Source organism: Neurospora crassa, linkage group I, assembly GCF_000182925.2.
Source record: "Neurospora crassa OR74A linkage group I, whole genome shotgun sequence".
In the NCBI taxonomy this organism is placed as follows: domain Eukaryota; kingdom Fungi; phylum Ascomycota; class Sordariomycetes; order Sordariales; family Sordariaceae; genus Neurospora; species Neurospora crassa.
In genome coordinates this window covers 5,400,580-5,425,710 of record NC_026501.1, presented here as the reverse complement: position 1 = coordinate 5,425,710, position 25,131 = coordinate 5,400,580, and the positions used below count along the sequence as shown (strand labels likewise).

General features: G+C 51.1%; 7 protein-coding genes across 9 annotated transcripts; 4 read left to right on the top strand and 3 right to left on the bottom strand.

Annotated features, from left to right (window-relative positions):
• Positions 1 to 589: 589 nt before the first annotated feature.
• Positions 590 to 2,236, bottom strand: NCU09125 (hypothetical protein; the record flags this gene model as incomplete). The annotated part of the gene is made up of 4 exons (XM_953804.1): positions 590 to 747; positions 813 to 1,435; positions 1,805 to 2,170; positions 2,232 to 2,236. 4 exons carry the CDS (start codon positions 2,234 to 2,236, stop codon positions 590 to 592), a joined length of 1,152 nt encoding a protein of 383 aa, XP_958897.1.
• A 1,212-nt stretch (positions 2,237 to 3,448) lies between these two features.
• NCU09124 (hypothetical protein) lies at positions 3,449 to 4,726 on the top strand (the record flags this gene model as incomplete). The annotated part of the gene is made up of 2 exons (XM_953803.2): positions 3,449 to 4,292; positions 4,338 to 4,726. 2 exons carry the CDS (start codon positions 3,449 to 3,451, stop codon positions 4,724 to 4,726), a joined length of 1,233 nt encoding a protein of 410 aa, XP_958896.2.
• Positions 4,727 to 6,355: 1,629 nt separating this feature from the next.
• camk-1 (calcium/calmodulin-dependent kinase-1) lies at positions 6,356 to 9,208 on the bottom strand. 3 transcript variants are annotated; one of them, XM_011394941.1, is made up of 7 exons: positions 8,868 to 9,208; positions 8,434 to 8,716; positions 8,188 to 8,239; positions 7,910 to 8,117; positions 7,693 to 7,849; positions 7,248 to 7,633; positions 6,356 to 7,168 (listed from the first exon to the last, which is right to left on the bottom strand). In XM_011394941.1, exons 2-7 carry the CDS (start codon positions 8,438 to 8,440, stop codon positions 6,737 to 6,739), a joined length of 1,242 nt encoding a protein of 413 aa, XP_011393243.1. In that variant the 5' UTR covers positions 8,441 to 8,716; positions 8,868 to 9,208; the 3' UTR covers positions 6,356 to 6,736. The 3 variants fall into 3 exon arrangements, with proteins under 3 accessions (XP_011393243.1, XP_011393245.1, XP_011393244.1); XM_011394943.1 differs by having other exon boundaries at positions 8,923 to 9,208; XM_011394942.1 differs by having other exon boundaries at positions 8,434 to 9,208.
• Positions 9,209 to 10,574: 1,366 nt separating this feature from the next.
• On the top strand, positions 10,575 to 12,088 carry NCU09122 (ubiquitin conjugating enzyme). The gene is made up of 3 exons (XM_953801.3): positions 10,575 to 11,114; positions 11,213 to 11,363; positions 11,422 to 12,088. The coding sequence occupies exons 1-3, from the start codon at positions 11,067 to 11,069 to the stop codon at positions 11,688 to 11,690; spliced, it is 468 nt and encodes a 155-aa protein (XP_958894.2). The 5' UTR covers positions 10,575 to 11,066; the 3' UTR covers positions 11,691 to 12,088.
• Positions 12,089 to 12,448: 360 nt separating this feature from the next.
• On the top strand, positions 12,449 to 15,336 carry NCU09121 (vacuolar sorting protein). Its single transcript, XM_953800.2, has 4 exons — positions 12,449 to 12,737; positions 12,860 to 13,055; positions 13,131 to 14,738; positions 14,835 to 15,336. The coding sequence occupies exons 1-4, from the start codon at positions 12,660 to 12,662 to the stop codon at positions 14,951 to 14,953; spliced, it is 2,001 nt and encodes a 666-aa protein (XP_958893.2). The 5' UTR covers positions 12,449 to 12,659; the 3' UTR covers positions 14,954 to 15,336.
• Positions 15,317 to 20,585, top strand: NCU09120 (lysine-specific histone demethylase Aof2). The gene is made up of 3 exons (XM_953799.2): positions 15,317 to 15,728; positions 15,892 to 16,436; positions 16,543 to 20,585. The coding sequence occupies exons 2-3, from the start codon at positions 16,138 to 16,140 to the stop codon at positions 20,366 to 20,368; spliced, it is 4,125 nt and encodes a 1,374-aa protein (XP_958892.1). The 5' UTR covers positions 15,317 to 15,728; positions 15,892 to 16,137; the 3' UTR covers positions 20,369 to 20,585.
• Positions 20,586 to 21,189: 604 nt separating this feature from the next.
• NCU09119 (ATP synthase subunit gamma) lies at positions 21,190 to 23,527 on the bottom strand. Its single transcript, XM_953798.3, has 5 exons — positions 23,303 to 23,527; positions 22,887 to 23,223; positions 21,903 to 22,483; positions 21,706 to 21,839; positions 21,190 to 21,620 (listed from the first exon to the last, which is right to left on the bottom strand). The coding sequence occupies exons 2-5, from the start codon at positions 22,940 to 22,942 to the stop codon at positions 21,492 to 21,494; spliced, it is 900 nt and encodes a 299-aa protein (XP_958891.1). The 5' UTR covers positions 22,943 to 23,223; positions 23,303 to 23,527; the 3' UTR covers positions 21,190 to 21,491.
• Positions 23,528 to 25,131: the final 1,604 nt, after the last annotated feature.

Sequence of the window (25,131 nt, the reverse complement as noted above, 5' to 3'; positions counted from 1 at the left end):
TTATTTAAGACTGTGGAGAGATGGAAATCTAGGTTTGTCTATAACAAAATTGATGAAACCTCTAGCCGTAACCTTGGGGGGCGATCAGCCAACGGAGCAAGTGAAACAGTCCAATGCCACTCGTTGTGGTCAAGAAAGGCTGTTGAGAGCCGTGATAAAGATCACGATGACTTCAGCATAAACACACTGGAAAAAGTCCCTTAGGGATATTTTTGTTAAGGAGTAGCCTAGAAGTTAAGCTCAAAGGTGTGATGAAGACGCTTGGATGCGTAGTAAGTGTATACCCAAGGTCTGATGTACTGACTGTAACGTGTTTGGTTTATTCTTAGGACCATTTGGTAAAGGTTTCAACAATTTTGTCAGGGACGATCCAGTGTCGCTCCGGACTTCGTGTTCAACCTACAAATCGAAGCTTTGGCATGAGACACCATCGATGTGCTCATGAGGGGAAATGGTGATAGCTGGTTGAGCGTATGCGTATGGTCACATATGCCGGCTGAAGTTGAGTCAAGATAAATAGGATGATTGACATCTATAACACAGCTCGGCCACAACGAGGTGGCCTCACACCTTGCTCCTGAGTCAGGTCTCATCCATTTGTGTTCTGAAGACCTTGAGAACCACATTTGCCGGTAGGTGGCTGGCTGTTGTTCATATATCGCGTCTGATAGAGCGACCCCTTCAATATCGATGAAGCCGCCATTGCGTCTGCTTCTGTGCACCAATCGCGACCAAATCTGATGATGCCTAGATTATCGAACAGTTTGGGTTGTCTATCCCGTCTTCTAGCAATTTCTGGTTTTCAAGCTCACCAGGTAACATTGAAGCGGAGAGGGCATGGGACCGTGGGTTTTCTTCCGGAGTTTCAGATAACGACGACCCGACCGGAGTACATACTGAATCGCAGTGCGGGCCGAGTGGAACTAGTACACCGCACAATGGATCCATGATCGCTCTGACAATTGAACTCTTTGCCCTAACCCTCTTGGGACTGTGGATTCCTTGGGCGCTAGAGGGAGGTTTAGGTGAGCAAACCAGGCCAAACAAAAGTTGAAGAGGGTCCGGAGAGGAGAACAAATGTCGATACATGAGCGAAATCACCGATACACGACTGCCAGAGGCATGTCCACTGGTGACGCTGTTGAAGAATGTCTGGTGTAACCGTGATGGTCTCCCGATACTCGACACAGCCGTCAGCCGTAGAACACGGGCATCTGGCCAGGACAGCACAAGATCATCTCGCAAGGTACGGGAACCTAACTCTGGTTCCCGGCTTTCGGCCATCATCCATCCTTTTGACTTCTGACCTTGTCTCACGAAGCTCGATGCTTCTCTGTACTCGAGCCAGGGGACAGCGTCGATAGTGGCCGAAAGAGGATCAAGGGCACACAAGAGGACGAATCGTTTGCGTCGGGTCCCTGAGCCCGGCTGCCGGCTGCAAGGTCAGCTTCCCAAGCGGTGGAGTGGTGCTAGCCAAAAAAGCATCGCGAATCTCGACGCTATTCCGTGTTGGTGACTAGCTGGGGGCCTGAAGCTGCACCACAGGTGCAAGATGCGCGGGATGCTCAGGGGTAAAAAGTGCAACCCCCGTCCGTCCAACCTCCACCGAGATATCCGTCTCCGCCATCATGTCTACTGCTCGCAGCGCCGCTCAGTGGCCTCGAATCATGATACATAGCCTCGGACCTGCAGCGTGCATGTGCCCTGCTGCTGTGCTTGTGCTTGTGTGCTTTGCGTGTGCAGTGAGCCGGGAGGGTGAGTGTGTGGGTGAGAGATGGAGATGCGGTGATCAGTTAACACGCACGGACCCGACCTGCTCCTCCGTCCGCCGTCCTCGTGTTTTCCAGCTTCCACTTCTAGATCAAATCTCCAATCTTGTGCGCCGCTGCCGATACTGTGTGGTGTCTCTGGTTCCACCGTTGGAGAGCCCAGATGCGTGTCTCTCATCGAAATTCTGGGGTCCCCAAAATCACCCAAATGACCGCCCGCGCCGCTCGGTGTCCTGGGCGTCCAGGCGAACTTCTGGGGTGCTTCGCATATGATTTTTCGGGCTGCTATTTTGGACGGTTCCGTGATTGTTCCGTGCAGGACGCCAGTACCTACCACGGGGGCCTGAGGGGCTCCAGGGCCCCGGGCATCGCCCGGAGCCCCCATCCACGCACGCACTTGCCTGTTCAACGCTAGCTAGTGTAGCTCCTACCTTGGGAACCCTGACGGGCCAGGTTCCACACCTCATGTTCGAGCGAGAGCATCCACTTTGGGCCCAAGGTGTGGATCCTCTTTCCACCTCAATGGGTGCTGCCGGGTGTCAGTGACGGGAAGTGATAATAAAGTGGCAGGAACACAAACACGCCGAAAACCACGCGCATTGTTTGGCGAGCTGCAGCAGCTGCAGTTCGACAAGCCAGCAACCCAAATGTGAGCGGCAGTGGAAAGAAAACAAAAGCAACCTGGGCGGAAGCCCATGCCAGAGGGACGGTACGCCCTGGTCGTCGACTAGTGTCGCGTAAGAATGCCGCCAGCGCGATCAAGGGATAGCGTCTCACTGCGTCCCCACCCAACTTCCCAAATGGGACCCCTGGTAAACCACCAGAAAATCTCTCGTCACCCGGCCCGGGCACGCCCCACCACCAGTGCAACCGATGTGAGCCCGGCCCAGGTTACGCTCCCATGCTTCCATAACCTTTCCCAAAACCAATATACCGTCCCTGGGGTCCCATCCATTCCGTCTTTCATCCCACCTCCGTCACCTTTCTCGTTGCTCTTCAGTCTCAAAAATCAGACATCTCGTCCTGGCATCACCCTCTTGTCTCCTCCTTTCGACAGACCGTGTGCCGTCCATTCGTTTTCAACCCCCACAGCAACCACAGAGCAAGCGGTTGCCCAATCAACAGACACCTTACCGTCGAAATTAGAGCTATCACCAACTTGCAAACAACAAGACTACAACTCATTGGTCATCGTCGAACACAAAAAAAAAACCATCGCCTCGCATTTTTGCTCGACTTACATAGCAGTTGCTCGGGATTCTTGGTGAACGACACGTCGATTTCGAACTCTCCATCGGTCTCAGCAGCATATCAACGTGCAGTGATAAGGGCCAAACAACCAAACAAGCACCGACCATCTCTCCCACTGTTACCGAACGGGACTCAACAGGCCTCTCCCGGCTTGCCACAGGAATTGGCTGTGCTTTCCCACAGATAAGACTACGGATCCTCCATTGTCCCTCCGCATTATCTCAGGCATCTTCCTTGCCCCCCGCAGTCAAGCTCTTGTCTTTATCAACACTTGTTCCGCCGCCATCGGAGATTGGATTGAGTGAAATCTTGAAGGTTCCGTTATCTGCAAGTTTTTCCGCATCGGAGGACAATTATCGACGACACTCGGCTGTCATTTGGAAGGAATAGTGTCTTAAGTGACCAAAAGCCTGTCGGCAACGCACAAAATGGCTGGATTAATTCCTCTTATGCTTGGGTCGAGCAAGCGGACAAGTCTCGCGCCAACACAACAGCAACAACCACAACCCCAACAACATCGCCGACATACTTCGGAACGAACATTCAGGACTAACACAGACCCTACATTTGCTTTCGCAAAGCAAAGCGCACCCAAGCGACAGTCACTCCCTGTACCCGCCCGCCCCTCTGCCTCTTCTTCCACACCGGCTCCTGCGTCTCCAGCTCTTCCAGCCACCCCTGCACTACCACAAAACCGCAGCGAATGGAAGCGAGCAATCGTCGAGATTAAGAAACTACACATCGGCAAGAGGTACAGGGCATGTTCGGCGCGCTGTATTGAACTTCTAGACAAAATCAAGGACAAGGAAGATGTGCGCGTCGAGCCGCTTTACTTGATCTACCTCCACTTCTACGCGGCTACCTGTATGGAAATTTGCGCCCGACCTCTACCCACGGCCTCCATGTTCCGCACTACCCTCCTCCAGCAGGCTCGCACACATTTTGAACAAGCTGCTTCACTCATTGGTGCTGCTGAGAACTCCGTTCTCAAGCAAGCATGGCGCAGTTCTGGCACCTTCTCATCTTCTGGATCTAGCTGCCACTCTCCCACCAGCTCCATCAGCTCATCCATCGATTCGCGGTCATGGACCCCAGAAACCCGCATGTCATCACCAACGAGTTCCGTTTTCTCTCAGGAAGATCTGGCAAACAACACAACAGAGTCGGCCAACCCCATGAAGCGCGTCAAGAAGGTATCATTCTCCGTTCCCCATGAGGAATTTGCCTTTGGTCTCTCTGAGCCAATGGTCCGCCCCGATTCACCGACTTTGGGTATGGATATTGGCTTTTTCCCGGCTACAATCACACGTCATGAAGTTCCCAAAGGACCAGCGTCGCAGTACCAGGATGTCGAGCTTCCCCTCCCGATCAATATGGACAGTCAACAGTTCGAGAACTGCGAGGAAGATGATGACACTCTCAACATCACAAAATCCATCGATCGTTTCCGCGATCAGCTGCATGAGCTCCGCGAACAGCTTGAGAGGCATTCGGCCAATCTAGACCACCAGCTCGAAGCCATGGCGACAGAGCCCCCCAAATCGCCCACAGGGGTGAATGGAGTTGGAAAAGAGGAGCTTCGCGCTCTCGACAGGCAGGCTCGCATTGAGCGGCTGCGCAGGGATGGTTGGCAACGCAAGCGATTCGATACCCAACGGTACGAGGAGCTCTGCGAAACTGTCTTGGCGGAGCTAACCCCCGCCTAAAATGAAATTTGATGATCGCCGTCCGGCATTTCATTCAAAGTCCATTTCATCGTCTCACACATCATCAAAATGGCCAGGGCACGAAAAGACTTCATGCATGACAGTTTAAATGAACATTATTTCCTCAATTCATCCAACATCTCATCATCACCAGGGATCATTACGGGGATCAGAAATCCCCCCACAAACTGGCGATCATCCCACTTACTTAGACACAAGTCACCTTGTTCTATGTTGTACCAAATTTGTGCAATTTGATTGCAAAGAAAGTTAGACCGGGATTACATTTCATCATCATCTTTGTCATTATATCTGGGGGATCGGCGGAGTCAAATTAACACACATGGCGAAGGAGTTCACTCATCGTTTTGGAATTTCATATTCTCTGTATCTATCAGTGTTTATCCATTCTTTTTCTAATCATTGGGCGGGCAATGGGACTTGGCTTGGTTGGGAAAGGATATAAACGGGCGAGGTGACGATGTGGGGGAGGGAATGCACTTGTTGCAATTTTTTGGCTTGACATATATACACTATCCCTTTGTGCTTTTGCACATTTAGGGATCAAAATATCAAGATCAATTGATCGTTGCTATCACCTTGGCATTCCAATCATTGACATGACGTTATCATACACAAAGCATGTAGCACATATTAGCCTTCAAATACCAGTGTCGTGAACAAGTTATAGAAAACATTCAAAACGCGCACGCATCGCATACACAAGTTGCGTCTGAAAATAACTTCAAGTCAAGGGCGGGAGAAAACAAAAAACAAAAAAAAAGAGTGACGAAGAGTCAGAACCTAGCTTTACACCACTTCCACCAAATGATCCCTCACTTCAATTTTACTTCAGTGGCGCTCCTTACGACTGGAGTTAGGCGAAAATGAATTTTAACGGCAAGAGGCGTGGGATTAGCGACAGTAGCTACCTAACTATGCAATGGGCTTATATTTTATTGCATACCTAATACCTAGAGGCTCATACTCTGGCTACTCAACCCCATATAGCTCAGCTACCAACCCCATACCAACCCCATACCAACCGCTTCTGACATCTTGCTATTTACCTAGAGTAACTACAGGTCGGGTTAGAATCCGTCATGTTTTTACTTACATGTACTAGTAGATATAATATTTCCTTCACATACCGCTGAGGTACCTGTCCGAGTATCTCAAAGGCATATCTTCGTGCTGCAAAAAAGGAGCAGAGAGACTGTAGAGAAGGGATCAACTAACGTTTGTCGTGATCCAATTAACGTAGCTCGAACTTTGACCAAGTCTTCACGAAGCCATATGTGGTGTCAAAGTATGTAGATTGGGGGCTGGTGTACCAAGGGATCCGACGAGAGTAAAGAGATATTGAAGATGAAGAACGAAGAGGAAGGAACTTGCAGTGTGAATGTGGACCAGATGGGTAGCGGTTTTTGCATGCGATGACAGACGAACAGATGGGTTGAGAGGTCAAAGACCGGATGGACACCTAAGGGTCTGGCAGGTGCTGGCGAAATTTCATCGTGTGATCGAAGATGGTTCTGATATGTACCCCGACCTGCTCAGCACGGGTTTACTGACATGACTATATTCGTATAACCTACCAAGTGCCTCTGCGAAGGAGCTAAGTAACCCTGACAACGTAGGCAAACAGCAACAATTGGACGTAGGACATTCACGAGAAAGATTTGCTAATATTATATTTAACGCTGGCGAACCGCTGCAGGAATTCTCGTCGAGTAAAATTGGTCCCCAAGAACACAAGAGTCGTGACTTCCGCTTCCTACCGGATATCCTGAGAAATGAAAGCGCTGGAGCCCAATATCAAACATAGAGCCCAGTATTGTACCAGGGCTGGCTTCGCAGAACCCCAATCTAAAACGCGCAATGTGCCCCCGTACACTCACTCCATATCCGCATGCATCCAGAGATGTGCATGCTTTGGTATAAAACAACATCAACGACAACATCAGCAAGAACCCACCCTCATATGCCTGTATTGTTACACGAGCTCCTCTAGGCTTGGAAACTCTTCGCCTTCGTCTCCGCTTCTTCCTTTAGCTTGTTGGCCTCCTCCGCCTCTTTCATCTCGCGAACCTTGGCCAAAACGACCTCGCGGAAGATGGCCGTCTTGATAGTCTTGGAGAGTGTCCGCTTTTCGGCGGGCGCGGTGGCGTTCTCGGCATCTGAGGATCCGCCCTTGGTGCTCGCCAAAGATAGAGCACGGTGGCGGGACTGGGCCTGGTCGGCGGCAAGTGTGGCGTCGCCAGGCATATCGGTGTTCTCCGGGTCGTCCTCCTGCATCTTGAGCGCCTCGATGCGGTTCGCAAGCTTGACCATCTCGATGCCGCGTCTGAGGCGGGCCTTGGTAAGGTACGCTTTGATCTCAGGCAGCAAGTTGTGGTTGGTTGCGGAATCGCCGCGCAGCCAGGGGTGAGCCAGAGCTTGCTAATTGATCGGGGCAAGCGTGTTAGTAGCCGTATTTGAGAACGTCAGATCAGCACAACATAACATGACTGAGTCTTACCTGGCTTGTCCACCGGTTTTCTGGCTTGGGCTGCAAAAGCCTCAGAATGAAGTCCTTGGCGTCGTTGCTAACGTCCTTCCAGTAGCGTTCATGGAAGACAACGCTGCCGCTGCTGCATTCGTCGATGAGGTCCTGAAGGTTTTCGGAGCGGAATGGCGAGTAGCCGCAGAGGAGGGTATACGTTATGACACCCATTGACCACATGTCGACAGGCTTGCCGTGACCCTGCTTGAGCATAACTTCGGGCGCCGCATAACCGAACGAGCCGGCCATAGTGGTGAGAACTTCGTCCTTATTATCCAGCATTTTGGCGATACCAAAGTCAGCCAGAACTAGATCCGAATCGGCATCCCGGGTAAGGTATAGGAGGTTCTCAGGTTTGAGATCTGCGAAGTGAGGGTTAGATCGGGTGTCTAGGAAATGGACAAGTAAGGACGCCACTAACCCCGATGGACGACGTTGTTCTCGTGGAGGTAGTTGACGGCACCCAAGACTTGCTTGATGGTCTGGGAAGCATCTTTTTCTGTGAATTTTCCTTGCTCGCAGATCCTGTCGAAGAGCTCGCCTCCCGTCGCAAGCTGAGTAACGATATAGTATTTGTCCTAGAGGAAGCGAAGTTAGTCTCGGCGTAGCCACCCTAAGCCCGTAGCAATCCTACACACCCTAGACTCGAACCAGTCGACAAACTTCACAATGTGAGGGTGCTTGAGGCGCTGAAGCATCTCTAGCTCGTCAAGAACCATCTGTTCGTTGCCCTTGACATTTTTCTTCAATATAATCTTGACAGCAACCCTGCCGGTAGGGCCGCTGGCCTCCCTGACGATACCATAGGTACCAGCACCTAGCGTTCGACCAAAGGAGTACTTGGACCTAATATAGGGTGTTGTTAGTGCCATAGGCGGGGCAAGCAAACAGTCGAGAACGGGACTCGGAGGCGTACTTCTTGTCGTAGCTTTCGGGCTGCCCGTGAAGGCGATTAAGCATGTTGGCGACTGTGGATGAGGGATCCATTGTTAGCTGAGGTTCGCTCTACAACCAGATGGCATATAGTTGGAAAGGAAGAGGTATAGGGGTGTACGATGGGGGCCAGTTCTTCTTCGTCTATCCGAGGGGAGAAGACTTGAGAGGAGACCTGAAAAGAACAGACCAAGACTGACGAGACCGCGCGGAAGTAGAGGGAACTTACAGCTCATGGTGTCAATGTCTGGAGAAACGAAGCAAGAAGGCGCGGTAGACGGATTGTGGGAGGGGGAAGAGCTGCTTGGTTCTCTTCCTTCCGCTCTCGAATGTGCAAGTGGCAGGAGGCTATCGACACTGATAACCGAACCGGTCGAGCTGTGAACTTGGACGAAACTTGTAGGCTGGCTTGCGATTGACCAGGACGAGGGGCTGAGGAGCTGAGATTCGGGAATGGGCTGCGAAGGAGTGGCAGAGCAAGACGAGAGGATGCTTGGCAGCAGTAGATTGGGCTGGACAAGAAAGGCGGCTGTCAGAGTTCAAGCTCTCGCTCCAGATGTACACATGTCAGGTAGGACGATAGGGGACCTGGGGGGTCTCCGCTGAGTGTAATGCAGGCCGAGGGCAGGTCCCACCAACTCCACAATAGGTGGGAGTACGTACTTGGCCTGCAACGGAAACGGTGACGGGGTGTAAGCCCTGTGCAAGTGCGACTGACCGTATGGGGTTATTGGAATGTCCCTCGTTTTCAGAAATAAGGATGAAGGGGGAAATCTGTGAAATGACGTTCACAATGGAAACTTGTGAAGGCCGGGGAGAGGTAATGAGAGAAGAGAGATCAAACCCAAACCCCGTGGGATGAAGGGACGGGATGCCTCCGCTTGCTTGTCTATTTCCACTGTCACTGCCACTGGCCTCCCGTCATTGTCCCTTACAGTATTCCACTTCCACGCTACCCACATCCATCCGCTCCACGGCAGCAGACGGGGCGGGTCACCTTGACGGGCGCCTCGAGGGTGTTTTGGGCCCAACTCTTGGCATCCTCCTACGTGAAATATAGGCAGCCAGTTGTTGGTGATTCTACTGCGTATGGATACCTATTTCTGGGAGCTTTCGGTTCTTAGAGTGGCAGGTTGAGCTACCGCTACAACAACATTCGAACTGAGAGTCCATGCAACAAGGGGCTGTGAAGGAGGCCGTGGAGTGCTCAGCCCACGAACCGCCATGTCCCAAACAACCTCAAGTAGCAGTCCACTGCGTAGGGTGCGCAAAGAGGGGCACTGGGGCACCATCGGGCTGGTCTGGGCGGGCCTGTGATTGGGGAGGGGTCAGGGCAGTGGGAGCTTTACGCGACAAGGAAGGGTCATGTCGGGTCTTTGGGCCCTCGTTTGAGCCTTGGGCAAATGGTGCTGAAATGCAGCCCTGCGTGAGCATTGCATGGTAGAGGTACCTAAACGGGCAGCATCGAACTTTGAGCACCTCGACTCATCCCACTACCATACCGGCTAGGCGCACTTCCAAAACCAGATCCTACCTACCTATGAATTGTGATGTTCACCGAGGAAGTGCGCGTAAATCATAGCATCTGACTCGTGCATACTGGACTATGATAAGGCTCATTTGAGATGACTAGAGGCTGAATAGATCAATAATCATCAGTGTCGAGTCCTTCACAGCCTGTCTTTTGCGATTGTGAAATTCTTCCAGGCGCAATCACTATATCAGATTGGCGATCCACTTTTCTGCCCGCAAAGTCCAGGTGCATCTTTCATCGATTCTATAACTCCCTCCACATCGTCAACGTCTTCGGCGGGTAGACTTCGTCATCAACACTAGCCTTTATGATGAAACCTTCAGTGCCTGCTCACCGCACTACCTCTATGCTAAATCTGAAAATTATCGGCCATTGGGTGAGTAGTCACTATTGCGAACTAACTACAGTGAAGTTGGATATTGTTCTCGCTGTGTCGTGGCTCGGCTTCATTTGTTTGATTCTAGTAGGTATTTGGATCTGGACGACCTCAATCGCAGGCTTTACTAGACTGATGCTTTGCAGAGAACGGAGATAAAGTCAAACGGGGCAAAACTATGCATTCCCTTTTTGGCCGTTCCCATGTTCTAGTGTACCTAACTGCCAGATATCGAGATTCCCTATGGCCTTCGATAGGCATCTTTCACGTGTAACATTGAATGGTACCTCCATGGCCCGAGCGCTGGCGATCTTTCCTATCAGATTCCAAATAGCCGGAAGACGACCTATCGGGCGAAGTGAAAGTGTTGGAAAGGTCACCGAGAAGACTGGAGGCTGTTCCAAAATCGCGTTTGGGTTTTCGACCTCAAACGGAAGCTACAGCCCTGCAGCTGTGTTGACCAATCGACGAGTAGTCCCCCGCGCGTGGAATTATCATCTTTCAAGCGTGAAATGCGGTTTCTCTTCCTTTCTCTTGCGTCGCTCCTGGTCTTACCACTCGTGGACGTTGATTTCCGTCCCTCTTGAACTGATTGTCGCGACCCCTCCCAGCCTCAGCCCTACCGACAATTCCCTGCAACTCGGAGCAAGCGCTGCGCAATTCACCACCTCATTTGAATTTAGCAGTCTGGCATCAACAAAACTTCAGCTCGAACTCACTCGGACAGGGACCGCAAGCTCAGGCTATCATCCAGGAATCCTTTCAGACTCGTCATTCAATAACTCTGCTGCTTCTCCAGGATTGGGATTGGTCAAACATAACCCCACCAACTTCAGCTACATCACCTGCTGAAGATTATTAGTCCGCCTTTCACTGTTGTCTTGTAAGGCTCTCCCATTCGCCATCGGAGACTGTCGCTGCTGCAACACTGTCCCGTAGTCACTCAGCAATTATGCCGGTACAATTTGCTGCGAAGAGGTTGGGGAAGGAATTGAATAAGGTTAGTTGGATTTCCGGACAGCCCTCACACCCCATATAGGTTGGACTGAATTCGGAGATTGATTGCAACGACTGACGCGATTACGTCCTGTCCATCAGATCCAAAATGGCCTCCCACCTGGTATTGAGCTCGTCTCCGCGGACAACTTGGAAGAGTGGCTTCTGGATATACGAGTCCTCGACAACAACCCGCTTTACCTTAACGATACATATCGACTAAAGTTCCGATTCGGCCAGTCATACCCCATCGGTAGGCATGATTGATACGTGATTGACTGCGGTCGGAGCAGCAGCTAATGAACTTCTAGAGCCTCCCGAAGTGGTATTCGTCAAGCAAGCCGACCGGCCGATTCCGATCCACCCGCACATCTATTCCAACGGAATCATCTGTCTCGACCTACTTGGTCAACAGGGTTGGAGCCCCGTGCAAAGCGTGGAAAGTGTGTGCATGAGCCTACAAAGCATGTTGACCGGGAACACCAAGAACGAACGACCTCCCGGCGATGAGGAATTTGTTCGCGCCAACAAGCAGCGTCCCAAGGATATCGAGTTCTACTACCACGACAACACCGTCTAGAGGAAGAACGGGGGTCGGCGACAGAACATCTTGCGAAAATGGCGCTGGGAATTGGGACGGCGTTGCTTTTTCGGTACACAGCGCTTCCAGCGTCCAATCTGGATGGTCTAGTCATCCACACCGGATGGGGTGTAGTTCGTATTGTTTGCATTATGAGGAGTTCACATACTTGCAAGTTGGCTCGGATTTAATACTGGCGCATAAAGGGTTATGGGAAGGTGAGTTGAAGTTGATGAGCATTTGGAATTGCTCGACTCGGCACTGGAACAGCGAGCCTGTTTGATATGCAGTTTTTCGCAAGATTGGTGATTAGTTATACTCAGCACCGGGACCTTAAATTTCACCAAATACTCAGCATAGCTACTCGGCAGCGAAAGACATTGATTGATTTTCTATGCGATGAACCTATGGTTGTTGTTGTTCTTCACTTGGGAGATCAGACATGGGAAACAATCAGTCCAGATGACGTAAGATTGAATATTATCCCGATAAGAAGACGATAAATCTTATCAGTTGCCAGCACCGCCCATTAGGTAGGTCTGTCCGAGCCTTTCGAACACACCCAGCCTTGAATATTGAGGGCACCAATGCTGGGTAATCGAGAAGATGATTCCACGTATCACCTCAGCATTGCTGATGATCCAAGATTTCATTCTGTCTCCTAACATTAGAGGGGTACAAGTATGGGTACGGGAGAGTGTTATATGTACTGAGGATGAACGACATTCCAGCCTGACTGATCGACCCACTTCAGCCCACTGCCCTGAGATAAGGTACCCTGCCTCCCTGCGCTTTGGGGTTTGCGCCTAGGCGGTGCAGTGAAGCACAACATGAACCCCAGCCAGCAGGGCGGACCAGCCGACCAGACAGGCCGGGAGCTCGAGCTTCACCCTCCGTCGTCATTAACCGCCAGCCATCCTAGGATCCACACCACAACACCAACAGCCGCATGAGGAGAACTCGACCACCATGGCTCCCCATGCGGAGTTCGACATCGAGCAGATCAGAGAAAAGGGCCGCAAGGACATCTTGTATCTCTTGGAATCAGTATGTACAGCCGTAATGCCCCCCAAAACCACCCAAGCCAGGCAACAGCGGCCAGACGGAACGACCTTCGCAACGCTTGGTGCAAGTGCTGAACTGACGGCAGCTTGTGAGATCCTGTGCAGGTCCGCGGAAAGAAGAACATTGTAATTGAGAAGAGCTTGGCTGGTCCACTTAACGCCTTTGTCGGAGCGTCAACTTTGCGCGACTATGGTGCCGATAACTTCTTCTTTCTTGAGAACAACAACACCGACTCGAGTCAGCGCAATGTGGTCTTCATTGCCCGGGGCGAACTGGCCCATCATGCTCACGCGATAGCAGGTACGAACGCCAACCATATTCCCACGGACAAGAGAAACAGCCCGTAGGTCCCTGAAGGTGCTGACAGGTTTTCAGATCAAATAAAACGTCTACAGCAAGAGAGCCAGTCTCCCCACGAGTTCCACGTTTTTTGGGTACCCCGTCGAACGCTGGTTTCAGACAAGGTACTGGAGGAGGCCGGTGTCTTGGGCGATACCAATGTCGCCGAGCTACCACTATACTTCTTCCCGCTTGACACCGATGTCTTGTCCCTCGAGCTAGACGACTCGTTCAGAGACCTGTACCTCGCGAAGGACCCTACACCAGTCTTTCTGCTTTCCAAGGCCTTGATGGGTATTCAACAAAAGCATGGCCTCTTTCCCAGGATCGTTGGCAAAGGGGAAAACGCTAAGAGAGTCGCTGAATTATTGTCTCGTATGCGACATGAAATTCTCGCTGGCGAAGAAGCAGCCGAAGGGGACAAGATCGGCCTGTCGCCCAGCACCACCAACGAAAGTGTTATCATCATTGACCGCGAAGTTGACTTTGTCACACCCCTTCTGACACAGCTGACCTACGAGGGCTTGATTGACGAGGTATTCGGTGTCCAAAATAACCAGGCCGATGTGGACTCGACGATCATCGGCGCACAGCCGGAACCACAAGGCTCAACAACTGCCGCCGCTGCCGTCGTGAGCAACGGGCCCTCGCGCAAGCGCAAAGTCCAACTTGATTCCTCCGACAAGTTGTTTGAGCAATTGCGCGATGCAAATTTTGCAATTGTCGGAAGTCTTTTGAACAAGATTGCTCGTCGCTTAAAGAGTGACTATGAGAGTAGACATAGCTCCAAGACAACAGCGGAGCTCAAAGATTTTGTCTCGAAACTTCCGGGATACCAGGCCGAACAGAAGAGCCTCAAGATTCATACCGGCTTGGCGGAGGAGATTATGAAGCATACTCGCACGGAACATTTCAGCAAAATGCTAGAGGTTCAGCAGAATCTCGCAGCCGGAGCAGATCCATCATCCCAGTTTGAAGCGATCGAGGAACTAATAGCACGCGACGTCCCACTGCCGCAAGTATTGCGATTACTATGCGTGTATTCATGTATCTCGGGCGGAATCAAGACCAAGGAATTCGATCACTTTCGGCGCCTTATACTGCAAGGATATGGCTATCAACACATACTCACACTCCATAACCTAGAGAAGCTTCAGATGTTCCTCTCGAGGTCGTCCCCTCTGGCATCCATGATCCCCATGACTGGATCTGTTGGGGCAACGGGAACGAAGACCAATTACACATATTTGCGGAAGCAACTGCGACTCATTGTCGACGAGGTCAACGAACAGGATCCCAACGATATTGCCTACGTCTACAGCGGCTATGCGCCTCTTTCAATACGCCTTGTTCAGTGCATCCTTCAGAAGCAGTATTTGCTCTCAATCACAAAAGGAGCAGCTTCCACCAACACAGCCGGACCAGCTGCAGGAGGCGCACAGGGATGGCGTGGGTTCGACGATGCTGTCAAGCATGCCCGAGGTCCGACATTTGATGAGGTGCAAAAGGGCGAGGACAAGGCTGTCAAGGCTCGGGCGCTGTTGTCCGGTAACGACGGCCAGAAGACAGTGTTTGTCGTGTTCGTCGGCGGTATTAGCTTTAGTGAGATCGCGGCTCTTCGGTTCATTGCGAAGAAAGAAGAAGGTATGTCGCTATTCTATATCTCCCTCGGTGTGCTCAAGCTGGCCGCAGAAGCACAAGAAGCCAATCGATCACTAACTGGGGTGTCACGAACAATAGGTCGGAGAAAAATTGTCATCTGCGCGACGTCCATTATTAGCGGAAACAAGATGATGGAGGCCGCGATCGAGAATGGGACATTTGGTACCGAGAGCCTGCAACAGGAGTCGGATAGTTGATATTGCTTGATGGGTACGAACGGAGGGTTGATTGATACTTGATTCTGGTTGGGGGGAACATCCACAACAGACACGGAATACAGAAGCATACCATGACCACAGTTGGGGAAGTCTAGGCTGTGCTCATAATACGTGATGGAGTGAAGGGAGTCATTGACGATATTTGCTGCGAACCAGAAGGCATACTGGCTTGGAAGAGAACATGAGCCCTCTGCCATAGGTTCACAGGGTTTAGTTGTTATCCTCTCTCTGCGCCTCACGTGATTGGAACACGGACCTTAATTACTCGTAATAACGCGCAATGGCTGAAAAGAACGCTTTTGCATCAATTAAGTAAAACGACCAGCGTTAATTTCTTGTCACTGAAATTCTGAGCATGCGCTAAACCTTACCGACCTTCCGCACTTTTTAAGGGCGCTGTTACCAGTGGGAGTGGGTTCCGTTCCAGGTCTCGGGCAGCAGATCCGTCAGTGCGACTGTATCAGCACACAGACTGGAGACAACGGCAGCCAGACAACAACCTCGAAAGCTGAAGCAACAACAACAACTACAGCAAAGTCTACAATTTATATATTTTCTTTAGTCAATCTGCGACGATTGAGGAACTGAGAAAGATCGATGCACCAGCTGCCAAGGGCGTCGTAGCCAATACCACCAAGTATTTCCCCTCAGCAATCGACGACATTTCAAACCGAGACGGCGACGTACCAATCGTACGACGTCTATGAGACGAAACTTCAACATTGCTCCATGGGCTGCGATATGATATTGCGAGGTACATATACCATTTTCGACGTCCATTTCCTTCACCCATTTGCACACAATACCATACATGGTCCAGCCATAACCACTTTCCTCCATACTATCACACATCCTTCACTGTACAAGGTCCTCAGGCCTTACTTCAATATTCAACTTGGGCTGACCAGAAGACTCAGAAGCCGGAGCATTTCTTGCATCATAGCAACAGGCAGTCCAGTCGAATGGCTGGGTTTCACACTATCATCATCATCACCCGAACCGGCTCCATCTTATCCTTTGCCCTCCGCTGAATCCGGTGTGGCCTGTATATATGGAAGCAGGTCCACTTCGACGTGAGCGAAGACGACGGTGCCGATCTATCAACCCCATATTCCAGTCCAGCGGTTCTTTTCTAGTCACCCAACTGCCGCTCTTTCAAAGCTATGGGCAGCAGTTCGCGGACTCGTCCAGGGCAGACTAGTAATAGCGGTATCGCAAAGGGTCAGACTAAAGACGTCAAGGAAGTCAACTTATCACGCTCAAACCGATCCAAGCCTTCGAACTCCGCCAGGCACCCGCCTATGAAGAGAGCAAGGACGCCCGTGGGCGGCCACTCCGCAGATACTAGCTCGTCGACGAGTTCAGAAGATATTGCACCGGAAATTGTGGTCTGGACTGGGGACATGGATGTGATGGATTCAGAGGAGTCGCCCTTTCCAGAAAGCCCACTGCCGACAGACGAGTATGTTACCATGTTTGTTTTTCCTCATCAACTCCATGGCAACCCATGTTCAACTCCCACTTGTCCTGGATTTCTTTGCTATCCCTCATCGCTGACTTCCATGTAGCTCCTCACAGTTGCCATCACTATCGCGAGCCCCAGAAGGACCAAGTGTCCTAGATGGAGACGCTTCGAGCCAGTTTTCATCGCCCTTGTCGGAGCCTCCAGAGTCGTCACCAATCATATCACCTCAAGATGATATCGCGGTGGAGCAGGAAAACCCCATCCCTCAATCCGCAAGTAGCTTATCAGACCAGCATTCGAACTCATCATCCCATGCGCCATCCGTGACGAGCAAGGCCACGACTCCTGTGGATGCGGATAGACTGAAGGAGCCTCCAACAAGACAAGAGTTATCTGAGCCACAGCCTTCTCCGCCAGTATCTCCCTCTCCGGAGCCGCCTGTGGAAGAGCAGCAACCGAAACCCACTGTGGAGGAACCTCCTCAACCGGATGAACAACCACAAACTGAGCTACAAGAAGAGCCAACAGCTCAACCGGAACGGGTAGCTCGCCTTTTGCCTTTGCCAGTGATTGACGAGCCACCTTTGGCAGCAATTGAAAGTGCAGCTCCACCTCAGGGCCCAAAGTCACCGATGAACGAGCGGAAGATCAAGCAAGAGTCGCCGGAGGAGGTAGTGCTGGAATCAGCAAGGCAAGCTTCGCTGCCTCAAGATGCCGGAACCCTTGATGTATTGATGGAAGAAGCTCCAGGGACGGATGCTGTGGTGCAAGAAGCACCAATGCAAGATGTCTCGATGCTGGAAGCACCACCTCAAGATACACCGGACCGAGAAGCACCACCACTGGATATAGTCATGGATGAACCTCCGGCTTACGAGTCTCTAACCCATGAAGCACCGGCAGGAAACCCTGCAGCACAAAGTCTTTCGACGCTAGATGCTCCAGCACAAGAAAAAACAGCACAAGAAGCTTCGATCTACGCGACGCCAGTACACGAAGTCCCAGCCCAGCCAACACCAGTACAAGGATTCTTGCCTCAAAACGCAGGGACAAATACGGTGTCCACGGACACCCCGAGGCGGCGATACAACGTCCGGCCCAAAGTCACCATACCTCCCGATCTTCCGCTACCGGATTATGCTATGCAATGTATTACGGCCGCGGAGGCTTCGAGACTCAACCCATATGCTTTGCACCAGGAGGAATATCTCATGCTTAGAGACCATATCAGCCACGCCCAAGTAACAACGTACCTGAATATCAGGAACGGTATTCTAAGGTTATGGGTAAGGAATCCCCAAATAGCTGTTACTCGAGAGGAAGCTGTTGGGTGTGCCAAAGACACTCGCTGGTTTGATGCCGCTAGCCTATGTTTCGATTGGCTTGTTCGTCGGGGGTATATCAACTTTGGGTGCGTAGATTATCGCCATTCAAAGAGGCATACTTCCAAAGACCCACCGGCTACAACCCTTAAGCGAAGAACGGTCGCTGTTCTAGGGGCAGGTATGGCTGGATTGGGCTGCGCGAGACAGCTTGAGGGACTATTTGCGCAATATGCAAAGAAGTTCAGAGACATGGGTGAAGAGCCTCCGCGAGTGATTGTAATCGAAGGCCGGAACCGGATAGGCGGCAGGGTTTACTCTCGCCCTTTTGCGTCTAAACCTGCACGAACCCCGGATAATTTCCACGGGAAGCGATTTACCGCAGAGATGGGAGGTATGATTATCACGGGATTTGAACGCGGCAATCCCATCAATATCCTGCTCAGGGCACAGCTCGGAATTCCATACAGGCCGTTGCGACCAGACACCACTCTATACGACTCGAACGGCAAGCCCGTAGATTTACACCGAGATCAGCTGGTCGAGAATCTGTACAATGACTGCCTTGATCGGGTCAGCGAATACAAGTTCAAGCAGCCCACCTCGAAGCTGATTGAGGGTAACAGGGAATTGATTGACGAGGGCAAGGATAGCTCCGCAGAGGCCTACAAAACTATAAGGCAGGTAGAAGAATCAACTGCCGCTCAGCCGCATGCGCCGCCTGTGTCGGAGCAGAGCATAGCACCACAAGTGAATCTTGTGCCGATCTCGTCGGACCGTGCTACAGGTCGCGTTCACACCGAGCCTGGCACGCCAGGCGCACTTAAAGCAGCATACAAGGCGAAACTTTTGGGGTGGGCCTTGAAGCAGGGTGTCTCAGAAGATGCCGACCTCGACCTCGAGACACCGGCCAAAGAGCCTGGTGCCAACCTCGGGAGCGTTGTCGACAACATGTTCGCTCAGTACAGAGATATTGTGGACTTGACTGCACAAGACTACCGACTCCTGAACTGGCACGTCGCCAACCTGGAGTATAGCAATGCTATCAACTACAACAAATTAAGTCTCCAGGGATGGGACATTGATGCCGGTAACGAATGGGAAGGAAGCCACACCATGGTCATCGGCGGCTATCAGAGTGTTCCGAAGGGCCTTATGCTCCTACCCACGCCGCTCGACGTTCGACGAAGGTCACCCGTCAACAAAATCACATATACCACAGAAAGCACGGCAGGGCCAGCAGTAATCGAGTGCGAAGATGGATTCAAGGTGGAAGCTGACTTCGTGGTCAACACGATACCTCTGGGCGTGCTCAAGCATGGTAATATCAAGTTTGAACCACCGCTGCCGGAATGGAAGTCCAGTGCCATCGAACGTATAGGCTTTGGTGTTCTCAACAAAGTCATCCTCGTGTACAAGGAGGCATTCTGGGATGAGGATCGCGACATCTTTGGTGTCCTAAGAAACCCATCTAACCGGCACAGCCTGGATCAGAAGGATTACGCCTCACAAAGAGGTCGTTTCTTCCAGTGGTTTAATGTAACCCAAACCAGCGGCTTACCAGTCCTGCTAGCTCTTATGGCTGGCGACGCCGGCTACGACACCGAACAAACCTGCAACGACGATCTCGTCAAAGAAGCAACCGATGTCCTCCGCCGCGTCTATGGGTCAAAGGTCCAACAGCCGATCGAGGCCATCGTAACCAGGTGGGCATCGGACAAGTTCGCGCGCGGAAGCTACTCCTCCGCGGGTCCCGACATGAAAGCGGATGACTACGACACCATGGCCAAGCCCGTCGGCAACCTCTTTTTCGCGGGCGAGCATACATGCGGCACTCACCCAGCCACAGTCCACGGCGCCTACCTCTCCGGTCTCCGCGCCGCCTCCGAGGTCCTCGAGACGATGCTCGGCCCCATCGAGATACCCACACTACTCATCACCCCCAAGGAATCATCCTCCCTGTCCCTCAAGCGCAAAGCCGCTGCTCTATCATCCGAATTCACCACTACTACCGTCACGAACAGCTACGGCACCATGTCCTCCACCCGTAACCCCGAACAAGCCCGCCTCGAAGCCTACGACATCTCCCTCTGGGACTCCATCACCTCGCAAATTGGCTTGCGCCCCCAGAAACCCTCCAAACCCGTCGTATCAGGTTACATCTTCTTCAGCAAAGCGCACTACGACGACGCACGCAAGCGGTGCGAAGCCGGTCGCAGACCGGGGAAGGGCAAAGCAAGCGGTAACGAGGTCAGGATGATGAGTGCCAAGATGTGGAAGGATGCTTCACCGGAAGAAAAGAGACCGTTTGAGGAACTGGCAGAGGAAAGCAAGCGTGCATATGCGGTGGCGATGAAGGAATGGACTGAGAAAGCACAGGAGTGGGATCGCAAAGCGACGGAGTTGAAGGAGATTTACGAGAGGGAGAATCCGTATGTGCCATTGAGTGCGCTGGTTGTTAAGAGTGAGGAAGGGGTTGCTGCTGCTGCTAGCGTTTCTAGTGGCAGTAATGGGAGGAATGGGAGGAGGGCAAGGTGGGCGGGTGAGAAGGTGGGGAGTTATGCGGAGGATGGGGGGAGTGATGTTGATGTTGCGATGACTGGGTGAGGTTAAGACGTTATCAAGTAAGTGAGTGAGTGAGCGGGTCAAGAAGTCAAGGGAGGTGAAACTGGAAAAATGGATTGGGGGGGAAGGAATACGCAAGACGATCGACCGGTGCTGTGTATCTGTTGGTTCTCTTTATTTTTAAAGGTGACCTTATCAGGCATTTGGCAACGCATGAAAGAAGGAGATGGGGAGTCGTTGGTGTGGTGATAACTTGAACCAAGCCTAGGCGCTAGAATAGATCAAAGAGGGAGTACGTTCTTCATATCTTTATTTTCACCTCCACTTTCACACACACACACACAGCCACTCTTTGTTCCACTCTTTATTATTGTCCCAAGGGCATAGATGCAAACGTCGCCTATACTAAAACCAGGCGGGGAAGTGAGTATGTACAAAACTCCACAGCAAATGAAGCAGCCAGTCCTTTTAACCGTTGAACATCGGAAAAGGATTAGAAACTTCCATCCCATCTCCCATGCTCTTCACACATTCAGTCCCATCAAGCGCCCCAAACAAGCGACGGCGGCGCGGAATGGAGGCGGGATAAGACAGGATGATATTGGAAACACAAGCAACTCCTCACAAATATACGAACCCATCGAGATGGAAGCCCCACCCCTTATCACCCGTCTGCGGCTTTTATTTCGAATGAAAGTTGGCCGGCGGCGTGGTCAGGTTGCTTACTGAGAATTTACCGACGAATTTGTACTGAGCGACATTGTCATGCATCTGACAAGCGCTCATCCCAGCTGAGATTTGTTGAGTGGACTGAAACTACAGCGGCTATGTCTTCAAGGCTTACTGACGACGGAGTGGGCAGGTGTGTGAAAGAAGTGGTACAATTTATGGACTGAAGGCGTTGGTACAATAAAGGAAAGGCTAGCTCATTTGATTGGTACAAAGGAAGGCATTTGGCACGCAGCTTTTTGGACCAGGACTAGACATACCACACACCACGCATACTCGTACACTTTCGAACGGCATGGTTGAATGTCAACTGAGAGTGCAGACAGGGATGATGGATTTCGGCTTTGGACCCTTTTCTTTTACTCAGGTCCCCTCTCCTTTTCCCTCAATACATCTTCGTCTTCTATTAATAGACTGCGGTTGTTTAGGCTGCTGTTTACATATCGGCCGAAGCGGTGGCACCAGTGATAATTTCGACCAACTCGCCGGTAATGACGGCCTGGCGAGTACGGTTGAAGAGAATCTGGTACTTGCTGATCATCTCGCCGGCGTTCTTGGAAGCGTTCTGGATAAGGGGTAAGAGAATTCACGTCAGCAGCCTGTCCGCTGTCGACTTCAAAGAGGTGGCATGGGACGGGAGGAGAACTCACGTCCATGGCGTTGCGACGGGCAGAAATCTCGCAGGCGTGACCCTCGCAGAGAGCCCAGTAGAGGGAGTTGGCGAGGGCGTACTCGCGGAGGTTGCCAAGGACCTCTTCATCAACCTCAAAAGCGGAAAAGTTGGCTGGATATAACTTAGTCAGCTGACTGAACCTCGACGGGCATCACGGTGGCCGACAGGACGTACGGGAAGCGAGGATGGCATCCTCAGAAAATGCCTCAATGACGGTGGGCTCGTAGCTGGTGGCGTTGATGAACTTGTTGTAGACAATCTCAACGGAAGAGTAGTCGCCCTTGAGCTGGGTGATCTGGTCGGCGATGGCAGAGGCCTCGACGAAGGTGGGGATGTCCTTGCCAACACCGGAGAAGTTGAGGACGATGTCCTTGGCGTTGGTACGGGAGAGCTGGGCCTTGGCCTTCTCGCCGATGATGACGATGTCGAACTCAGGCTCGGTGGCGGCGCGGCGACGGATGAAGCGCGCAAGACCGGAGTGGACACCACCGCAGAGACCCTTGTCGGAGGAGCAGACGACGACGAGCTTCTTCTTGCCCTCAGCCTCGAGAGGCTTAGTCTCGGCCGAGGTGAAGACCTCGTTGCTGGTGGCACCGTAGCCGCGGGACTCGGTCATGGCACGCTGGGCGCGGTTGAGCTTGGTCGAGGCAACAATCTTCATGGTGTTGGTGATCTTCTCGATGTTGCGAATCGACTTGAGGCGGGTCTCGATTTCACGGAGAGTCGCGAAGGTGGCCGCGCCGGGAGCAGCCGCTCTGTTGTCATGACCTTCAATCAGTCTGCATGTTCTGTCTCAAGGTTCGATGTGTCGGGGCTATCGCGTGTCCGTTCTCGTTCTCGTGTGCGTATGGGTGTGTGTGTGTCCAACTCCTCTTCTCTCTCTCTCTCCCCACCCGACCCGTTCCCTGCTTGCTTGCTTGTGCTGCCCCTCCATATATCGGACGTCATGTATCGGGGACCTGGCGGCGCAATCGCATTCGTTTCCAAGTCGCACAGAGAGCTGAGAGCCAGACGAAGACCCCGAGAAGCTGTAGTCGGTTGGTGCACGGTGGTTGACGAACAGACGGAGGCGAGATGGCGAGATGTTGGACGGAGACGGACGGAGCACTCTTACGGAAGAAGGACATGGTATTTTTTTTTTCTTGGGAGAGCACCTACCGGGACGAGACGGCGGCTCCAGCTCTCAGGGCCGGGCGGGCAGCTCTGGACAGCATGTTGAGATGGATATTTGACGAGGGAGAGACCTGCTGGAGAGGAGTGGCCCGGGGTTGACCACTTGATATTCAGGCGGCAATTGATCGTGGGGGAGTGATCAATAGGAATAGGACGCAATTGGCGTGAGAGGTTTGCTGAGGTCGGTTCCACACTTTCCGCTCTCTGCTCACTTTCCGGCCGTGCTTTCTTCGTGAGGTGTGGCTCGCCATCGTGCCGCTGTCCAGTCCCCAGTCGGGCGCCTTCGCCTTTTTCCCGGCTAGAGCCTGGCAATGGCTGAGGACTGCTGCCCGGCCATTGGCTTGGTTAGTTACTGGCTGCCTGCCAGCTGCGGTGTGCTCCCCACGCAGCACCTCACTTACCTATCTAGTGTACCTATGGCCCGGATGTACACAGGTGGAAGGCCATCTTGCTGCCGAGTTCTGCCAAACTTTCTTGCCAGCCATGACAGCTGCCAGAGCTACCATGTGGGTGGGGCACCCGGTCTGGCCCGCACCTGCGATCCTGCACCGCGGCATCAGTCTACTCACTTGCAGATGAACAAGCGGTACAACTCACTTGTGGAATTGAAGGCTGTCTTGAAAAGCTCTTTTTGTTCCGTTCCTGTTGGGCACCGTGCCATCCACCTCACTGAAACCTGCCTACTTAGCTTATCTCAGAATCAGACCTCTTTTTTGGGCATGGGCGGCCTGCGGCCGGGAAGGGGGCTTGCGGCCCGTGCGCTGCGCGTACAATGGAAAGGGCGCTGCGCGCCCGGAAATTCAAATTGAATCTTTCTAATCTTTCAGACTTGTGGTCCGTGCATCTATTCTTTTAGTATATTTAACGGTATTGATTGAGAACGCCTAAAAAAGAGGTTTGAGTTCCCAATCAGATAGGAATTGTAGAGGCTGGGATAAAATCACTAACTTCCCAGTAAGACTCTATGATAATAAAATAAAAAAGGAAGTTCTGGAACTTTAATGGGTATAGGGAGAATCTACTCGACGAGACGAATCTAATAGTATAATTAGTTTTTTAATGCGTCCAATAAAAGTGCCAAGTTTTTGTATAAACGTAAAAAAATTAGGTGTTGACACATGTCAGTTGGCCGACTAGCTATTTACTACAATACTATATTTTATCTCAACTTTTTGAAATTTTGTAGGTATGATTATTACAATTGTCTTATCCTCCGAGTACAATTCGCTTATCTTTGCGATGTATTATTTTTTTTCTTCGAATTTTTATTCTATTAGTACTACATTCAATGCTATAGATTCCGATGTTAATGCCCCTATTAATCCCTAATGCGTACTAAGAGTTATGAAAAATATTATTAGTAATAATAGAGAGCCTCGAGAAGGCTAGGTTTAAGTGGTAGTGCGGCTAGTATGCGAATAAAAGGATACGATATTAGTTGTGGTAATGGGCTACGGAAAAAGTATTGTCCTATATGTATTTTTAGCTTTGTATAATAAAATTACGATATAAATCGTACTGTTTACTAAGCTTAGGGAAAGTTAACGTAATGATATTGCTACTAAGGTGCTAGATTTAAAGCTAGTATGGGTAGATAAAGACGTAATTCTAAGAGTAAGCTTTTTGCCCCCCTTTTATACTGGAATCCTACTAATTCGTATATAGAACCGGGATATTTAGGACTAGATTCAATGCGGCGATTATACCCATGTTTTACTGAGCCTAGAGCTTGCGATAAGTGTAAAATTTAAGGCTATATTGCGGTCCCTAGAATTCTATAAACGGATCGGTCTTTTTGCTATTGATGAGTTATATTGCGTATCAAAATAGCGCGAATTTCGATAGGAGTTTCAATATCTATATACCTTACGGCTATTATTGCCTAAGAACATTCCGTGGTTTGGCTGTACAATTATGTTAGTTAGAATCTATTAAGACTTTATTATTAAAAAGGCTGGTTTTGATGCTAGAAACCTCGAAATTATTAGAATTTCCGTAGATAGACTAGAAATCTCTATTATTATTTAGCCTCTTCTTCGGAACTGCCTTAGAGATTTCCGTCGTTTTATCTTTCTCGTTGAAGGGTTTATACTGTTAATTAAACGGGATATCCTAAAAACTATTATTTATATTAATAATTGTAATAATTTAGTTATAATAAGGAATACCCTTATTAACTATCTATATAAAAGCTGTAGTTTTAGTAAGGAAATAGGCTGCAAAGTTATTA